This window comes from Microcebus murinus, chromosome 8 (genome assembly GCF_040939455.1).
Source record: "Microcebus murinus isolate Inina chromosome 8, M.murinus_Inina_mat1.0, whole genome shotgun sequence".
In the NCBI taxonomy this organism is placed as follows: Eukaryota; Metazoa; Chordata; class Mammalia; order Primates; family Cheirogaleidae; genus Microcebus; species Microcebus murinus.
This window is the reverse complement of record NC_134111.1, coordinates 45420666-45441554: the sequence shown is the minus strand read 5'-3', so window position 1 is coordinate 45441554 and position 20889 is coordinate 45420666. Positions and strand designations below refer to the sequence as shown.

Below are 20889 nucleotides of genomic sequence, written 5' to 3'. Positions count from 1 at the left end.
TTTACCTTTTATGGTAATGGTAAAAAATTAAAAAAGAACAACAAGAAACAGAAAATGCACCCTGTCTTTAAGGGATTTAGAACGAGATGACTAGAATCCAAGCTAATTGGCCAAAGGACACAAATTGACATGCACAGGAGAGAGTTGATCGTATGATTCAAGAATGGTTGCTAAGTAATATCAGGGAAGAGAGTAAATCTTTAGATGTGGCTAAAATATACTCAGTTTTCTACTAGATTGATACATTCATGAAGTGTTGAGTGAAATAACACCTTACTTCTATTTCATTTTTTAGTAGAGGTACTGAGTGTTTTGGAAGAGAAAATAATTCCAGCATTTACTATTCATATATATGACTATAAAGTTTGAAGTTACTAAGGTCTATAGTTGTCAGGGTCAATAATTACAATTCATGATGATAAATAACAATTCTCCTATTCCCATGGTGAACCAAATTAACTTCTGTGAAAATGGGAAGGTATTATTCCATACTGTAATGATTTTTATGATAATGATCTGTGAGGTTAAAATAATTCTTAGAGTTCATCAAGGAACAAAATACTAGTGAACATTCATATTCCCCCCAGTGCTAGCTAAATATTGCCCTTCAGTGAATGATAACAAATATATACTTTCCTCTGTTAAAACTTAGTACTGCAAATAGAATTCCTCACTGCCCCAAAAAAATAATCCTGCGGAAGCCTGCAGTGACTGACACTGGCAAAACTGGTGAGCAGAATCACAGATCAATGACAAAGGACATGAATTTGTTGATATCAAAAAATAAGGAATGATATCCTGAGCTGATTATCCTTGTGGAGTTTCAGCATTCTTTGTCTGATCATGTCAGTAAAAGCTATTTTATAGAAGAACGTCAGTATTGGCAAATGTGGGATTTAAATGTGTAATATTGTTCTCACTCAAATGTGGGAGCTAAATATTAAAGTAATTGAGCACATGGAGACAGAGGATAAAATGATGGTTACCAGAGGCTGGTAGGGTAGCAGGAAGGGAGGATAACCTGGGGATGGTTAATGGGTACAAAAATATAGTTAGAATGAACAATATTTGATAACGCAACAAAGTAACTGTAATCCAAAGTAAGTTAGGATATACTTTAGAATAACCAAAAGAGTGGGAATTGGAATGTCCCTAACACAAAGAAATATTTTAATAATAAGTACCTGAGGTGATGGATAACCCGATTATCCTGATTTGATTAATTCACATTGTATGCTTGTATCATGCACCCTATAAATATATACAACTCTTATGTACTCATAATAAATAAAAATAAAAAAATTAAAATAAATAAATAAATGCATAATGTTAAAGGATGTGTCCCAGAAATCCCAAATTCCCTTAACAATTCTTTGAAAATAAAACAAATGATATGTTAACAGACACTATATTTTTAAATGGCTGCATAATCCAACTGATCATGAGAAAGTCTAGTAAAAAAAAAATGAAACAGGGTTTTTCTCATAATTTTAAAATGTTGATGTGCATTGCTTATCTCTGAGTAGAATGTATGCAGTGTTTTTTTTAAGCAGAAACCCTCTTTGGACAAGGGATTGTTATGCTGAGGAGTACATATTGGTAAATAACCATTTAGATTCCTAAATTTTAAAAACTAATGTACTATAAAGCATTCTTACAAAAGTCAGGGCCAATGGCTACTATGTACAAAACTAGAAAGTCAATTAATGCAGGAAGTACTTATGTAGGTGCTAATGTACACGAGAAAACTCCTTTGTTGCTAAAAGCATTTCTGTTTCTTTACAGAACAAATTTCAAGGAATGGTCTTTGATTTTGTAACCAGACAAGTTTTTGACATAAGCATCATGATTCTCATCTGTCTTAACATGGTCACAATGATGGTGGAAACAGATGACCAGAGTGAACATGTGACTAGCATTTTAGCACGCATCAATCTGGTGTTCATTGTGCTGTTCACCGGAGAGTGTGTGCTGAAGCTCATCTCCCTTCGCCATTATTATTTTACCATTGGCTGGAATATTTTTGATTTTGTGGTTGTCATTCTCTCCATTGTAGGTAAGAAATATTTAAAATCTTTTAAATTCAGCTCAATAAACATGAAAGTTGGAAGCCTCAAGTTTAGATCAGAGGTCATCCCAGCGTTTAGAGATAACCACTATGAATATTTTGATGCATTTATCCAGGTGTGTTTGTTTTTCTTATGAAATGAGGCTCCTACTATATATCAGTATTGTATCCTGTTCTATCCATTTTAGACACTAACTATCTTATGTAGTGAAACCTCATTTGTTTGAACTAGAACTGTGCTATTAACTAAGATAAAAAGGTGTTCATTATGTTGAGAATGAAGAACCCATACAATATCTAGATTTTTATGTTGAGAAGAAGGTTAGAAATCTAGTCTGCTGCTCAGGAAAGACATTGCATTAGAGACAGACATGGAATCACCAGCATGTTGATAGTAGCAGAAGCTGGTTACAAAAGAAGGAAAAGCATAGAGTAAAAAGAGAATAAAAACGAGAACCAAACATTAACAAATGCTCACTAGATGCAACTAAAGCTCCAGTGAAGTTGGAGAAGCTCCAGAAGAAGTACCTGTCTGCAGGGCCTGAATTATTCATTCTTTCATAAATAAGATGATATCACTGGGCCAATATTTTACCGTTCCAAATGGGGCACCTCTGTTGGGCAAGTGTTCGTGCCATTCCCCCCAGAAGAAATTGACCTTATATCCAGCTCATATGTTGTAAATAGCCTATGATTCCCATGCTAATTCTTGGTTATAATCAGAGTATCAAAGCTATATTCACATATTTCTCCCTCTCTCCCTCTACACAAACACACACACACACACACACACACACACACACACACATGCACTTAATACATACAGAATGAGGGATTTTTAACTTGAAGGCATTTAGTTTCTTGAACTCCTCTTTTTTTTTAAATTTATAAAAGTACAATTTTCATTTAAAAGGCAAATAGAGAAGCTTACAAGAGAGTTGAGATTCCAATGTCAGACACAGGAGACCAAAAAGAACATTAACCTGGGATCCTTTTAGAAATTCACCAGAACGTACATAAATAAGTATATAAGAATATTATAGTAAAAGCTTAAGGAAGCATCAAGTTCACAAATAGATGAAAATAGTATCACAAACTGCAAATACTTTTTGATGGCTAGGGAGTGAAAAGAGAATTTAGAATTTGGTAATTTCAGAAAAAGTAATTTGTATTCATATAAATTTGTACTGTTGGCTCACTGCTGTTCAGCCAGACTTGTACATTTTTTTTTAATTATTTTTTTTATTTTGGCATATTATGGGGGTACAGATTTTAAGGTTTCAATAAATGCCCATTTCCCCCCCTCCCCCCAAAAGTCTGAGTCTCCATCATGACCATCCCCCAGATGGTGCACATCTCACTCACTATGTATGTATATACCCGCCCCCCTCCCCCTCCCACCTGCCCAATACCCTATTACTGTAGCACCTATGTGTCCACTTAGGTGCTACTCAGTTAATACCAGTTTGCTGGAGAATATATCTGGTGCTTGTTTTTCCATTCTTGGGATACTTCACTTAGTAGTATGGGTTCCAGCTCTAACCAGGAAAATATAAGGTGTGCTATATCACCATTGTTTCTTAGAGCTGAATAGTACTCCAGACTTGTACATTTTTAACTTACATTTTAAAAAATTCTGACTTGGGTTTTATGTAAGCTAAAAATAGTTCATAAACATACCTTAAAGATGAAAAAAATTACTATAATCCTTATAGTTGAATGTATTGCTTAATGTAAAAAAGTTTATTTGTAATATGTATTACATACAATTATATATATTATATGTTTGTCATATTTAAGATTATGTTACTGAATTTCAGTAATCAGAACTCTACTTGGAGCGTTTAAAGACATGTAAGCATTATTTTAATGAATAATTTCTTCATTGATTGATATTCTTATTGTTTATTCATAGGTATGTTTCTTGCCGAGCTGATAGAAAAGTATTTTGTGTCCCCGACCCTGTTCCGTGTGATCCGTCTTGCCAGGATTGGCCGCATCCTACGTCTGATCAAAGGAGCAAAGGGGATCCGCACGCTGCTCTTCGCTCTGATGATGTCCCTTCCTGCTTTGTTTAACATCGGCCTCCTGCTCTTCCTGGTCATGTTCATCTATGCCATCTTTGGGATGTCCAACTTTGCCTATGTTAAGAGGGAAGTTGGAATTGATGACATGTTCAACTTTGAGACCTTTGGCAACAGCATGATCTGCCTGTTCCAAATCACCACCTCTGCTGGCTGGGATGGATTGCTGGCACCTATTCTCAATAGTGGACCACCTGACTGTGACCCAAATAAAGCTAACCCTGGAAGCTCAGTCAAGGGAGACTGTGGGAACCCATCTGTTGGGATTTTCTTTTTTGTCAGTTACATCATCATATCCTTTCTGGTTGTGGTGAACATGTACATTGCGGTCATCCTGGAGAACTTCAGTGTTGCTACTGAAGAAAGTGCAGAGCCCCTGAGTGAGGATGACTTTGAGATGTTCTATGAGGTTTGGGAAAAGTTTGATCCTGATGCGACCCAGTTCATGGAATTTGAAAAACTATCTCAGTTTGCAGCTGCTCTTGAACCTCCTCTTAATTTGCCACAACCAAACAAACTCCAGCTCATTGCCATGGATTTGCCTATGGTGAGTGGTGACCGAATCCACTGTCTTGACATCTTATTTGCTTTTACGAAGCGGGTTCTGGGAGAGAGTGGAGAGATGGATGCTCTCCGTATACAGATGGAAGAGCGATTCATGGCTTCCAACCCTTCCAAGGTCTCCTATCAGCCAATCACTACAACTTTAAAACGAAAGCAAGAGGAAGTATCTGCTGTTATTATTCAGCGTGCTTACCGGCGCCACCTTTTAAAGCGAACTGTAAAACAAGCTTCATTTATATATAATAAAAACAAACTCAAAGGTGGGGCTAATCTTCTTGTAAAAGAAGACATGATAATTGACAGAATAAATGAAAACTCTATTACAGAAAAAACTGATCTGACCATGTCCACTGCAGCTTGTCCACCTTCCTATGATCGGGTGACAAAGCCAATTGTGGAAAAACATGAGCAAGAAGGCAAAGATGAAAAAGCCAAAGGGAAATAAACAAAAACACATAAAAATAATTGGGTGACAAATTGTTTACAGCCCATGAAGGTGATGTCTTTTTGTCAACAGGACTCCTTTAGGAGGTCAATGCCAAACTGACTGTTTTTACACAAATCTACTTAAGGTCAGTGCCTACAATAAGACAGTGACCCCTTGTCAGCAAACTGACTCTGTGTAAAGAGGAGACGACCTTGACAGGAGGTTACTGTTCTCACTACCAGCTGACACTGCTGAAGACAAGAGACAAATGGCTATTCAGATTGTAGGGACCAGTTTGAAAGGGTGCAAACCTATCAATTGGGGGTTGTTTAACATGAAACACTTTAGTATAGTAATTGTATCCACTGTTTGCATTTCAACTGCCACATTTGTCATATTTTTACAAAATCTGTTAGTGGATTCATCTTTTTTTTAATCCATATGTTTATTATATGTGACTATTTTTGTAAATGGGGTTTCTGTTGGGAAATAGATTAAAGGACCTCATTAACAGGTGTGCCACCTGGGTGGTATGGCAACCACACAGCCCTCCCATCTACACAAAGACACGGTTTGCATGAGGGCATGCTGCACTTAGAGATCATGCATGAGAAAAAGTCACAAGAAAAACAATGAGTTCTTAAATTCCATCCATATTTCTGGGAGGGGCGATTGGGTGATAAGTGGAGGTGCTTTGTTGATCTTGTTTTGTCAAATCCAGCCCCTAGACCAAGTAGATCACATGTGGGTAGGCCATTAAATCTTAGCAGGTGCAAACTTCATTCAAATGTCTGGAGTCATCAAGATTATGTTTCTTGTTATCATATTTAAAAAAACTCAAATAATGAATATTGCCCTCTACCCTCCACCCCCAGAAGACTGACTTGACCAAAATAACCCTTTATAAATTTCTGCTTAATCCTGTACTTTGTTTAGCCATCTTCAGCTCTCAGCAAGGTTGATACTGTACATGTTAATGAAATGCTATTTATTATGTAAATAGTCATTTTACCCTGTGGTGCACGTTTGAGCAAACAAATAATGACCCAAGCACAGTATTTATTGCATCAAATATGTACCACAAGAAATGTAGAGTGCAAGCTTTACACAGGTAATATAATGTATTCTGTACCATTATAGATAGTTTGGATGCTATCAATGCATGTTTATATTACCATGCTGCTGTATCTGGTTTCTCTCGCCGCTCAGAATCTCACTTATGAGAAACCATATGTCAGTGGTAAAGTCAAGGAAATCGATCAACAGATCTAATTTCTTTAAGTCATTAAGCAATAGTTTGCAGCACTTTAACAACTTTTTGGTTATTTTTAAATGTTAAGTGGATAACATATGGTGTATAGCCAGACTGTACAGACATGTTTAAAAAAACACTGCTTAACCTGTTAAAATGTGTTTAGAATTTTATAAGCAAATATAAATACTGTAAAAAATCATTTTATTTTATTTTTCAGCATTATGTACATAAATATGAAGAGGAAATTATCTTCAGGTTGATATCACAATCACTTTTCTTACTTTATGTCCATAGTACTTTTTCATGGAAGAAATTTGCTAAATAAGAAATGAAAACAAGACTGGATAGTTGTAGATTTTGGCTTTTTTATTAAATTTGCTAATTTTGGATTATTTCATAATTTTAAGGGGCAAAATAGGTTCACGACACATCTAAATTATGCTTTGCAATTGGAAAGGGTATCAAATTTTATTTACACTTCTGGTAGTGTCTGCACTGACTGAACTGGAATGCTTATTTTTTAGTTTTGATCTTTTCTTCTAACTTCTGTTTATGTTTCCATTTCTTTGGAGTCATGCTGCTCTAGATTGTTCAAAATACAATGTGGGCTTCACGTTTTTGTTTTTTTTCCCACAAGAACAGAGAGTAGTGAACTTACATAGTCAATTACATCAGGACATTATGTGTTTCTTACAGAAGCAAACCGTAGGCTCCTCTTTTTTCTTAAAACTACTTAGATAAAGTGTATTGGTGAACTGCATGCTGGAAAATGCTACTATTACCCTAAATGATGCTAAACAACATTAAAAATGTGCAAAACTAATAAAGATTACAGTTTTTATTTTATTGTTTGCCCAGTTACATTTTGTTAACAGTGTATTATAACAAATAGAGATATTTTTATTTATTTTATAAATTGGGGGAGAGGGGGAACTAAACACACACACACACACACACACACACACACACACACACACGCACAGACCTACCTGGCTGACAAGAAAACCTGGGGTAGAAATGTCCTGGGAGGAATGACCTCCCAGGGTGGCTACAAGCACCAAATGTGTTTTATGTTGGGAGAAACAACTGGTGCTAGATCATAAGGTGGCGCCTCTAGGAGGAAGAGAAGTATAGGAACCAGAGCAGTGGTGATGAGCTAGGAAAAGAAGCCCTTAAATCATCATTAACAAATTTCAAGTTGCCATGTCTGAGTGGGTACTTTGCTTCTCCAGAACCACTCTCCATGCTTCTCCACCCTGCTGTGTGTCCTAGGACGGTGACTTCTGCATTGCATCAATGGACTCCCCAACCCTTTATCTCCCAATTGGTTTGGCCAATGGGAAGCTCTAGCAGGAAAGCACTAGAGAGAGAAGAGTAGACTAGCAATATTTACTACCCAGTTCCTTCTTTGCTGGGTTGCCCTGGGTTGGCAGTGGCTGCATCCCTTCCCTGAAAGTCATAGTTCAGGCACACTGCCTTCTCCTACAACTACAATCACTTTCTCTGGGGTCTGGTAATCACTCCTCCCCTTGCTCTTTTAGGCCTGTTGCTGGACTGGAAGTGCTTCCCTGTTCTTTGTAGCTTTCATCTAACCTGCTGACACCTTTGTAAATGGCTCCTTCAGGGAAACCTCTATGCCTTATTTTAGCATGCCATCTGTTTCCTGCCTAGCTGGTACAAAGTTAAATAGCTCTTGAAAGTCAGCAAGAGGCAAAGCTTTGCCTTGTATCAGTTTGTGGGCTTAACCTATCTGGCTTTGGCAGATAGAAAAATAGTAACTGAGGAACCACAAGGAAGACAAGTGCAGAATTCACAGAAAATTAATAGTCTAAATAAATTTATCTAAATTTCTGAGGGAAGAAAAGCCTTTACTTGTCATCAGTTAAAGTCAGAAGGAGGAACATGGCTGTGAACAAAAAAGGAACAGTAAGGAACAGTGCTTTTCTCATCCTTGTACAATTCACTGACCTCATCTCTGCATAACATCATCATTCTAAAACAATGCAATAATTAATTCTGTTATATTAGTAGCTGAAAAATATTTCCTATTTCTGACCAAAGTAAGTAATAATTACAGGATAAACCCTACAGATTTTGTATACTACACAACCATACCACTGGTACCTTTCCAAAGACAAAGAGAAGAACTGGTGAAACATAACCATATGAATCTCATTTGGTATTATTCATTTTGGTATTATTTTGCATAATATTTGCTGTGCCAAAAAATAGTTAATGCTCAAATAATGATGAGGTGATGTCAATAGGACACAGAAACCAACTAAAAGAGACTTTCCATTAGCCAAATCTGGGGCAACTTGAGCATAAAATAAATAATGATAGTAATAGATTATAACTGGTTGAACAAAATAAAAATCCACATGTATATTCTGATATAGATAAATGAAGCAAAAGAAAAATCTCCTTCTTACAATAGAATGTTAACTAATAGATATAGAAGAAATAATAGAGTCAATCACCATTTGGCCATCATTGTAATGAAAACTGATTTTTACAAGAATCAATGAATGATAAAACTCATGGGTGAAAGTTTGATAAAGAATAGGAGAGTTATATTATCTCAAAGTATCTCTTCTCTATTAATTAAAAATTTTATAAAGAAGAAAATTTATTTTGGAGAAATACAGCAGACACTACCTTCAAATCTATCACCAATTATGAAATCAACTGATATCGTGTGCCTCCTGACAAAATACACTGAAAAAGTCACATCACTTCTTGGTATCCAGTGAAAATTTCATAAACAGAATATAACCATAAGGAAAAGCAAATCAAGAACATTCTCTAAAATAACTGGACTGAACTCTTTAAAAGTATCAATGTCATGAAAAACAAAGAAAGGCTAAGGAACTGCATGAGGTTGAGGGGCCATGACAACTAAACACAATGTAGGATTCTGGATTGGATATCAAACTGAAAAAAGAACAGTGATAAAGAATATTATTGGGAATGCTGAGTATATTTGAATATGGACTGTTGATAAGTATAAATTAGTGTTATAATAGTGTTAAATTTCCTAATTTTATTAAGGCTATTATTCATACATGAAAATAGAAAATGTTCTTGTTTTTGGAAAATACATATGAAAGTATGTAGGGGTGACTGAGATGATGTCTGCAGCTCACTCTTGAATGGGTTCAAAGGAAAACGAATTACATGTATATATGTAGATACACAGATACAGATGTGTGTGTGTGTGTGTGTGTGTGTTTAGAAAGAGGAGGATTTTGTGTTGCTGTTATGTTGTTGAAGTGTTGATGTATGTGAGTTCATGCTGTCATCTGTTTCTTATGTCCTGGACTTTATGATTTCTACCCTCAAATTTAGATCTAAGGATCTCTAATTACTTAACAGTTTACTGGATTTTAACTACTATTCTTGTTTCCTAGCAGTCATCTTTCTGAAGAGTCACTTAAATTATTGTGTTCCTTGCTCTTTGTGATAATCCCTATTTGCTGAAACTAAGAATATTTCAGGAGAGACTGTGACACAGTGGTCAAGATCCCAGTGTTTGAAGCTAAACAGATTTAATTCGGAACCTTGTGATCTACACCCTGGTGATTCTGTCCATATGGTAATAGGTGGCTGTTGGCTGTCTAAGCTGAGGCCCTGACATTGTGAGTGTAAATAATAACTCCAAACACAATTCCACAGAGCAGCACCCACATGAAAAGGCTCCTCGATGCCTGTAGTTAAGCCAGGAAATTAAGAATAATGTTATGTTTATAAAGCTGAGCATAGTCCATTTGAAGATCTTTATTCCAATATTGTGTCTTTTAGATATTTTTCTAAAGACTTACATCATTTAATGTTAAAATGCTCTTTTGAAATGATGGTGAGAATAAATGATAATGGGTTATTTGTCTTAACATTTTATTTGGTTAGAGGACAAATTGGCAACCCTGGGTTGGTCCTCCCATTTGTATTTTACTGATGTGTGAAATCCGAAAGCCTAGGAACCACTGGGATAGACGACTCAACCACACAAGTTTGTATGTTTGTATATATGTACCGCAAAGCTTAGACATTCAAACTATATTAACTTTTCATATGAAAGACAGCAAATATGTCCTGTAATTGCATATTCGTCATGTGTGCACTGAAATTTTATATTTTTATGTAAGAAAATAAATGTGTTTCTAAATCACTATGAATTTAGTATTATAAAATGTTCATAATAAAAAAAATTGCTTCAATAAGGTACAGCTGATAGTACTGTTCTTCCTGGCACATGGGAATGTTCTGCTGAGGTTGTCAGACAACATCGATTTAATCAGCATGGCAGCAAAGGCACTAGAGGAGGAAAATACTCCAGACAGTCAAGTATAGTGGGGAAAGTTGCATCACAAAGAAATTTTTTGAATCACTGGTGGATAATCTGCAATGTCAGCTGATTATTCAATATTGCTCCAGTCCTGTATCATCCCCTCAGAACACTTCTCATATTTGCAGATCACTCTGCCGCTCACTTCATCACAAACAAGAAGACATTATCACAAACTTCCTCAACTTCTTTGTGAAATATACCTAAGTCATCGTTTGCTTCCCTTTCTTCCCCTCCCCTCCCTTCCTTTTCCATTTCCTTTTGTTTCTTTCCATTCTCTTCATTTCTCTTCCCTTTGCTTTGCTTCCTTTCCTTCTCCATTCTTTCTTTCCCTCCCCATTGTTCTTTTCCCTTCCCCCTACCTTCAATTCTTCGGTCCCTCTCTCCCTTCCTTCTACCTTTTCGGGGATCAGTTTTCCCCATTCATTTCTACATTCTCTGATAACTTGCTCTATGAGTTGTTCCCCTTGTCTGGTATCTTTATTCTCTTCTTCTTGACTGATGTTTTTGTCCACCTTTGCATTTTCAAAATCAGTTTTTCTAATCTTGAAAAATAACTTTGCTCCACCCTAATGCATCTTTATCCATTGTCCTGTTGTTACTTCATTCTTTTTAAGATTAGCTTCTAAAACCAGGGCTGTATATTTACTTTTCACTCTTGGTTAAATTTGAAAGAAAGTCCCAGTGATATTTATGAGAAAATATAACTGCGAATTGTCTTGTTGACATAAGTGCTTTGAGTTTTCAAAACGCTGTGCTAGCTATTAGTCTTCCCAATAACATTATGAGGAAAGGGCTAGAAAGTACAAAAGGTGGACATAGTAACAAAGAGCATTACCTGTATGGAGCAAAGATATACATACTAATCTGGTTATCATGAATTATATCTCCTCTATTTAGTGTTTACTTACAAGGGCATGACATTCACAGAGCAAGGCAATTATTAACTGCAGCATATTTGGTTTGTTTGGTTTCTCATTCAGGAATGTAACCTTTATTTAGGAGGACACAGAAAGCAGAAAGTTCTTAAAATAAATTTATTAAAAATTATATTTTTAATAATAAATTCTTCATGAAAAATATATTATTAGAGAAAAGTTAATTTTTTCACTAAGGTTTTACTGAAGTCACTACCCCTATGTTATGGAAACTTGCCATGATGCATGTATTTTGTTGGAAAGTATTGAGATACAGGTCTTATCTTTTTTCTTAAAGCTGTTTGAAGTAAGTTGTGACTCTAACAGATTCATATACTGAACCAATGAGGAGTCTTAATTCTTCCAGAGCATTTTCTCTCTCTTTCACACTCTCAAATCTGACTGCTACTTCTACTGATCTACAATTAGACAAATATAATCTTTATTCAGTCTTAATGTTTGGTGGATTTTTCAAATTTGATGGTGATGATCATCACCACCTTCTCCTTTAAATTGCATCTTCCTTTGTTTTCCATAAAACTAGACTATCTTAGGCCTTTTTCTATATCCTTAAATTTTTGCTTTTACCCTTTATTGTTTTTTTCTCTCCTTTTAGATTAACACTGCAGCATTAGCCTTTTTACTGAGCTGGTGCTGCACTTCCAACTGTCTGTTGCATATTTGGCTATCACCTTCAACCTAACGTGTCTAGAACTGGTCTCTCCTTTCTCTCTCTTTCTCTCTCTCTCTCTCTCTCTCTCTCTTTCTCTCTCTCTCTCTCTCTCTGTCTGCAACCAACAAAACTAGCCGGAAGTCAACCTGCTCCCCCAATGTCTGTTATTGTTAAAGTTATCCTTCTAGTTCAGCAAAAGAAATAAGCACAAATTACAGAGTATATTGAGGAACAAAAGAGTACATCTATGTGAGGATACAAGGAAGACTATAACTGGGTAATTTCTGATCTAGGTTTTGAAGAACAAAAGGAATAGGACAGCCCAGACAGCAGTAATATCATAGACTGGTGTGGTCAAAAGCATAGACTCTGGAGTCAGATTGCCTGGATTTAAATCTCAGCTATATAATGATATTACTTGCTATCTGAATAACCCTCAAAATGTCTTAACCTGTCTTTGCCTTAATTGTATCATCTGTAAAATAGTAATAATAATTCTTATGAGGACTAAATGAGTTAATGGAAGTAAAGCTTTCAGATTAACAGTTCCAGGCATATGATTACTAGATCAGTCTTTGTTCCGATGATGACAATCCATGACACATATAAAATGAGAAAGAGGCTTGCAGTTCAAAGCACTTTCAACAGTTCAATATTGCTAATGTGAAAAGTGAGCACTGGCAGTGACTGAGAGCCAAGCAGGGACCTGATAATAAAGGGCCTTAAATGTATGATGGGAGCTTTGGGGATGCAGACCCCTTTAGAGATTTGTAAAAGAAATGAAGGTGGGTGTGGTGCGAACACATGTTTTCTTTAAGGCAAAGGACACAGAAAGCAAGGACATAATTTATGAAGTTACTGGGAAAACACAGGCAAGAAACGATGAGACATAAGCTTTGAATACCTTCCCTCTTTCTACCTAGTGCAACGAAGCCTCTTCTTCAGGACTCCATGACAGCTTCCTTGTTTGTTATTATTAGAAGAGAATTTTTTCTCCCATGAATTTCCGTGGGGTTTTGATGTATATGTCTAAACCCAGACACTTTTGTGAGTGAAGGAGGACATTAATTATGCTAAACAACAGACACAAACTGGGGCTGTTCTAGACACACCAGGATACAGGGTTACTTTATATATGCTATTTTACAGTACTTAATCCACATTTATGTGTAATTTCAAATGCAGGCTGTTTCCCTTCATCACCCTCATTTCTACTCTGTCACAAGAAAACACACAACATATGGTGCCTGATAGGTGGAGATGAACCTCTACAGTGCTTGACATACACAAGATGACCAGCAACTATTTAGTAAATGAGAAAATGAGTTAATTTTTAGCATTGCTCTAAATGATTCTTTTTAAAAAGTTATTTACCCCTCTAAAATCATTTTTTCATTATTCATACACAATTTCAGAGGGCTGTCTTATATGTAAGATATTCAAAGTAATAAACACCACAAAAGTTACAAATAAAAACAGACCTTGTTATATTATAGTAATATTGGATACATGTGACTAATATTTAAGTGAACATATATTACATGTATAAAAGCATATATACTATCTATTACCTATAGGAAAATAAACAGAGATATAAGTGTAGGTATAAGTATAGATATGTATGTACATAAATATTTCCAAGATATAGTCCATAAATTGATTTTTAACTCTTTAGAATTTAAAGGTTATAAGTACTCACCTCATTTTTAGCTATGGCATAACTATTGAGCTTGCCATTTTAAATTTATTTATTCCTATCTTCTAAAAGGAATTAGGGCTACTGGACCTTGTTTCCTCTACAGCATTACTTGGCCTGATTTTTATCTGCATTATTAATATCCATCTTTCATGAAGGATGGTGAAGAAATGTCTTGTTCAGCAGTATTTCTCACAGTAATAGAAACAAAAATTTCTAAAGGCAAACAAATTGTGCCTTTGATCAGCCTCAGTGGTAAGTGCAGCAATTTGTGCTAACTTAGAGAAAGTGTCTATTAAGTTATACTGACTGTTAACCTGAGATTGGTGGAATGCTAGAGCAAAGTATAGTAACTATAAATCTGTGAATATATAAATACAGAAGGAAGTAGATAATAGGATTTATGGGGAAAGGCTAAAGTACCTAGAAATATTTCTTTCAGAGAAGAAGAGCATGCAGAATGACATCATCAAAACACAGCAGAAGTTGTTCTATTTGTTATATGTCATGATTTTCTAAAATAAAACACATTAAGTATTAATTGTATGAAATTTAGCTTGAAACTAGTCAGATATGTTTTAGAACTTTATGATACTCCCCTTTCCCTACACCAAAACCTAGATATTTCCATGGTACCCTCCCTGGATCATGCTTTAAATGTCTAAATCAATCACACAATAACCCCAATATGGTGGGCTCCAAGACCCTGGGCTATTATATAACTTTTCTTAACTTTCAATAATCTTACAACAGGTGTTTTGTGTGTGTTTTTTTTAACTCATCTAATTCTGAAAATTTACCAGGGCAATAGTTAAAAATACGATTCCATGTCTCACCTCAAATTAAATCAGAATCCAGATGAAAAGACTTGAATATGTCTATTGAGTTTTACTAACAGTTAGAATGAGATAGGTGAAAGCTATAGCAAGCTCTCTAGGAGAGTCTTGTGATCTGCCAGTTTTCTTGTCGGTAGTTTGACCACACCCTGTATGTTCTTTCCCAAACAGATGTTCTCATTCTTTTCAATGTGGATAGGCTGAGACTTTTTAAAATCTTTAAGAGTTGGTTTCTTTTTGCTTAAAAATTCCATCTTTAAGTAGTCATTTCTCTCTTCTCAAATTTTACTACAAGCAATTAGGAAGAGCCAGGTTGCTCCTATAATACTTCAACACTTAGAGATTTCCTCAACCAAATATATATTTCAGTCATTAAATATGAAATGTCTGGTTTTGAATCAAAAGTTTAGTTTATTACATCTCAAACAAAAAGCAATACAATGAATCAAAGTATGCACCTCAACTATCAACACAGTTTTGTCATCTTAATGGTAGCTTGTTTATGCCAGCAGCCAAGAAGCCTGAAGAGAGAGTGGTGATCAAATTGCCAAAGACATTTTGCACAGCTTGTTAAGAATTCAGTATTTTTCCTTACAAGAAGTGTTCCAAAATCTGGAAGAAGGGGTAGTCAGTTGGTGCAAGTTCTGGTATGAATATGCTGGATGACAGCATATTCAAATCCAGCTTCTGTAGTTTGAGCAGCATTGTTCTTTGCAAAATGTGGTGTTGCAAGAGGATTAGGCTGTCTCTATTGACCAATCTTGGCTGCTTGATCACAAGCCCCATCATTCATCCAGTTGGTTGCAGTAGACATCCACTGTAATTGATTGGCCAGGTTTCATGAAGCTATAGTGGATAATACCAGCACTGGACCACCAAGCACACACCATTAGCCTTTTTTGATGAATATTCAGCTTTGAACTGTGTTTTGGCACTTCATCTTTATCCAAACTTTGTGCCGAATATGTGTGATTGTCAAAAAGAATCCATTTTTCATCCCACGTAACAATACGGTGTAGAAATGGTTCACCTTTATGTCCTGACAGCAAAGAAAGGCAAGCTTCAAGATGGTTTCTCTTCTGATGTTCATTTAATTCATGTGGACCTCATCGATCCAGGTTCTTTACCTGGCTGATATGTTTCAATGGTACAATACTATTGGAATAGTAATGCCAAACCTTGCTGCTAATTCACACATAGGTTGAGATGGATTCACTTCCACTACAGCTCATCATTTCAGCTCGTCGTTATCTGCCTTGGTTTCAGGTTACCCACATGGTTCACTTTCAAGATTAAAATCACCAGAATAGAACTTCTCAAGAAATTGACATACTGTGTGTTCATTAGCCACATCTTTCCCAAATACTTCATTGATATTTCAAGCTGTCTGCACTGCATTGGTTCCACTACGGAACACATATTCAAAAATAACGTGAATTTTTGGCTTACCCATTGTCTCACAAAAATTGTTCTAAAAAAATCTGAAAGATATTCACAAGCTAAAATGTGCATTTGAAAGACTGAAGATGTACCTTCACAATAAAATAAAATAAGGAGTATCAAAGGAAATGTCAGAGATATCAATTGTAGAACTTAGTACTTAAGGAAATCAGACAATTCATATTTAATAACCTAATAATTGCATAGCTTGCAAGTTCTACCTTCCACAAAACACTGGAATATGAACACAATTCAGCCAAGTTATTTGCTTGCCTCTTTATAACAAGGATAACCTTTTTTTCTAGTACTCAACATGTCCCTCATTTCTGGCTAAGACCTCCTCAAAATGGCCTTTACAGTCCATATTCCTGTCACTGTTCTGTTCAGGATTATTTAGGAACATTCTAAGAAGATTGGCACATTCTCTATGGTTCTTCACTTTTCTTTCTGGGCTCTGACTAGAATTGCCCTCAACATTCCATTCACAGTAATGTAGACTTTATTCCAGCATGCATCTCAAAATTCTTCCAGCCTCCATCCATTAGCCAGTTCCAAAGTTCAAAAGCTGCTCCCACATTTTCATGTATTTATTATAGCAGCACTGGTACCACTTCTTGGTACCAGTTTCTGCCTTACTTTATTCAGATTCCTACAACAGAATACCATGGACTGGTGGCTTATAAACAAAATAAATTTCATTGGCCCAGGCAAATAATTTATAAAGAAAACCCCAAAAGCAATCATAGCAACAACAAAAATAAATAAATGGGACCTGATTAAATTAAAAAGTTTCTGTACAGTCAAGGAAACTATCATTAGAGTGAATAGACAACCTACAGAATGGGAGTAAATATTTGCATGCTATACATCCAATAAAGGGCTAACTAGAATTTACATCGAACTTAGGAAAAATCAGCAAGGAAAAAAATCAAACAGCCCCATTAAAAATGAGCAAAAAACATGAACAGAAACTTTTCAAAAGAAGATAGACTAATGGCCAAGAAACATATGAAAAAATGCTTAACATCTCTAATCATCAAGGAAATACCAATCAAAATCACAATGGGATATCACTTAAGTTCAGTGAGAATGGCTTTTATCAAAAAGTCTCAAAACAATAAATGTTTGTGTGGATGTGGAGAGATAAGAACACTGGTGGGACTGCAAACTAGTACAACTTCTATGGAATGGAGTATGGAGATACCTCAAAGAACTAAAAATAGAACTACCATTTGATCCAATTATTCCACTACTGAGTATCTATCCAAAGGAAAAAAAAAAGACATTCTATAAAAAAGACATTTGCCCTAGAATGTTTATAGTAGCACAATTCACAATTGTAAAGATGTGGAAACAGCCCAAGTGTCCATCAATACATGTGTGGATTAACAAAATGTGTTATATGTATACTATGGAGTTCTACTCAGCCATAAAAAAAATGATGAATTACCTTTTGTATGATCCTGGATGGATCTGGAGCCCATTCTTCTAAGTGAAGAATGGAAAAACACACACCACGTGTACTCAGCATTAAATCGGTACTAATCAATCAAAATTTATGTGCATACTCTTATCTGTCTGACATCCAATAACATCCAATGTTATTACTATATGTCCACTTAGGTGTTGATCTGTTAACACCAATTTGCTGGTGAGTACATGTGGTGTTTGTTTTTCCATTCTTGTGATACTTCACTAAGTAGAATGGATTCCAGTATAATACAAGAGATTCTGGATCATCATTGCTTTTTGTGGCTGAGTAGAACTCCATGGTATACATATACCACAGTTTCTTAATCCACTCATGTATTGATGGACATTTGAGTTGTTTCTACATCTTTGCAATTGTGATTTGTGCTGTGATAAAAACTTGAGTGCAGATATCTTTTTTATAGAATGTCTTTTGTTCTTTTGGGTAGATGCCCAGTAATGAGATTGCTGGATCAAATGGTAGCTGTATTTGTAGCTCTTTGGGGTCTCCCCATATTACTTTCCTCAGAGGTAGGTTATACTAGTTTACAGTCCCAGCAGTAGTGTATGAGTATTCCTATCTTTCCACATCCACGCCAACATTTATTATTTTGGGACGTTTTGATAAAAGCCATTTTCTCTGGAAAGAATTGATATCTTATTGTGGTTTTGATTTGCATTTCCCTGATGATTAGAGATGTTGAGCATTTTTTCATATTTTCTTGGCCATTAGTCTATCTTCTTTTCAAAAGTTTCTGTTTATGTTCTTTGCCTACTTTTTGATAGGGTTGTTTGAATTTTTTCTTGCTGATTTTCCCGAGTTCTATATAGATTCTGGTTATCAGCACTTTATCAGATATGTAGCATGCAAATATTTTCTCCCATTCTCTAGGTTGTCTGTTTGCTCTCATGATAGTTTCCTTGGCTGTGCAGAGCTTTTTAATTTGACCAGGTGCCATTTCTTTATTTTTGTTGTTGCTGTGATTGCCTTTGGGTCTTCTTCATAGATCCTTTGCCTAGACCAATGTTTATAAGAGTTATTCCAACAATTTCTTCTAGAATTCTTATAGTTCCATGCCTTAGGTTTAAGTTTGTTATCCACCATGAGTTAATTTTTGTGAAAGGTTAAAGGTGCAAATCCTGTTTCTACATGTGGCTATGCAATTTTCCCAGCACTATTTATTTAATAAGGATTCTTTTTCCGCAGTGTATGTTTTTGTTTGCTTTGTCAAACATCAGATGGCAATATGAGGATAGTTTTATATCTGGATTCTCAGTTCTGTTCCATTGTCTATGTCTATGTCTCTGTTCCTGTGCCTATACAATGCTGTTTTAGTTACTATAGCCTTGTAGTATAGCTTGAATTGTGGTAAATTGATGCCTCCCAATGTGTTCTTTTTGCTTAAGATTGCCTTTGCTATATAGGGCTTTCTCTGGTTCCATACAAAACACAGAATTATTTTTCCTAGATCTGCAAAAAATTCTGTTGGCATTTTAATAGGTATTACATTGAATCTGTAGATCACTTTGGGTAGTTACTATAGACATTTTAACAATGTTGATTCTGCTGACCCGTGAGCATGGTATGGTTTTCCACCTGTTTACATCCTCTGCTATTTCCTTCCTCAGTGTTTCCTAGTTCTCCCTATAGAGGTCTTTTACCTCTTTAGTTAAATATATTCCTAGGTATTTTATTTTGTTTGTTGCTATTGTGAAGAGTATCTTTGATTTAGTTCTCAGTCTGACTGTTGTTGTCGTATAGGAATGCTACTGATTTCTATACATTGATTTTGTAACCTGAGACTTTGTTGAATTTGTTTATCAATTCCAGTAGTTTTATGGTAGAATCTTTGAGGTTTTCTAGATACAAGATCATATTGTCAGCAAAGAGCAATAGTTTGACTTGAGGTTACTATGAAAACATTTTATAACCAATTATTTTAGACTTATGACAACTCTACTTACAAAGAAATAAATAAGCAGAAATAAATATAAAAGAAATTCTATTGTTTAACTCCATCCCCCAACTTTTTAACTTTTTATTGTTTCCATCCATGTCTTTTTATACCATCTATCTCTCAAAAACTAGTAGTTATTTTTGATAGGTTTGACTTTTAGTCTTCCTACTTCAGACATAAGAGGTTTATACACTGTACTTATAGCAATAGAATATTCTTTCTTTGTGTATTTACTGTTACCTGTTAGTTGTATACTTTGAGATTATTTCTTATTAATATCTTTTCTTCCAGATCAAAGAACTCCTTTTAGCATTTCTAGTAGTACAGTCTGGTATTGATGAAATTCCTCTGCCTTTGTTTGGGAATATTTTTATTTCCCCTTCATATTTTTGCAGGATATAATATTCTAGGGGTTAGGTTTTTTCCTTCAGCACTTTGAATATGCCATGTCACTCTCTCCTGGCCTGTAAGGTTTCCATTGAGAAGTCTACTGCCATATGTACTATAGTTCCTTTATGTTTTCTTTCTTTCTCTCTCTCTCTTTCTTTCTTTCTTTCTTTCTTTCTTTCTTTCTTTCTTTCTTTCTTTCTTTCTTTCCTTTTCCTTTTCTTTCCTCTCCTCTTCTCTCCCCTCCCCTTCCCTCCCCTCTACTCTCTCTCTCTCTCTCTCTCTCTCTCTCTCTCTCTCTCTCTCTCTCTCTCTCTCTCTCTCTCTTCCCTTCTTTCTTTCTTTGCTCCCCTCCTTAGGACCTTTTCTTTATCCATGACCTTTGGGAGCTTGATTATTAAATACCTTGAGGTATCCTTGTTTGGGTTAAATCTGCTTGGTGTTCTATGACCTTGTTATACCTGAATATTGATATCATTCTCTAGGTTTGGTTTTATTATTTCTTTGAATAAACTTTCTACCCCAATCTCTCTCTACCTCCTCTTTTTTTTGAGACAGAGTCTCGCTTTGTTGTCCAGGCTAGGGTGAGTGCCGTGGCGTCAGCCTAGCTCACAGCAACCTCAAATTCCTGGCTCAAGCAATCCTATTGCCTCAGCCTCCCAAGTAGCTGGGACTACAGGCATGCGCCACCATGCCCGGCTAATTTTTTATATATATATCAGTTGGCCAATTAATTTTTTTCTATTTATAGTAGAGACGGGGTCTCGCT

General features: G+C 35.6%; 1 protein-coding gene across 8 annotated transcripts in view; it reads left to right on the top strand.

Moving 5' to 3' along the window:
- Nucleotides 1-7244, top strand: part of SCN1A (sodium voltage-gated channel alpha subunit 1) — a 150787-nt gene extending 143543 nt beyond the window's left edge. For all 8 annotated transcript variants that reach the window (XM_076005619.1, XM_076005623.1, XM_076005621.1 and 5 more), the window contains 2 exons: nt 1786-2056; nt 3984-7244. In XM_076005619.1, coding sequence (XP_075861734.1) covers nt 1786-2056; nt 3984-5161 — 1449 coding nt within the window. In that variant the 3' untranslated portion in view covers nt 5162-7244. The remainder of the gene's footprint in view (nt 1-1785; nt 2057-3983) is intronic.
- The last annotated feature ends 13645 nt before the right edge of the window (nt 7245-20889 follow it).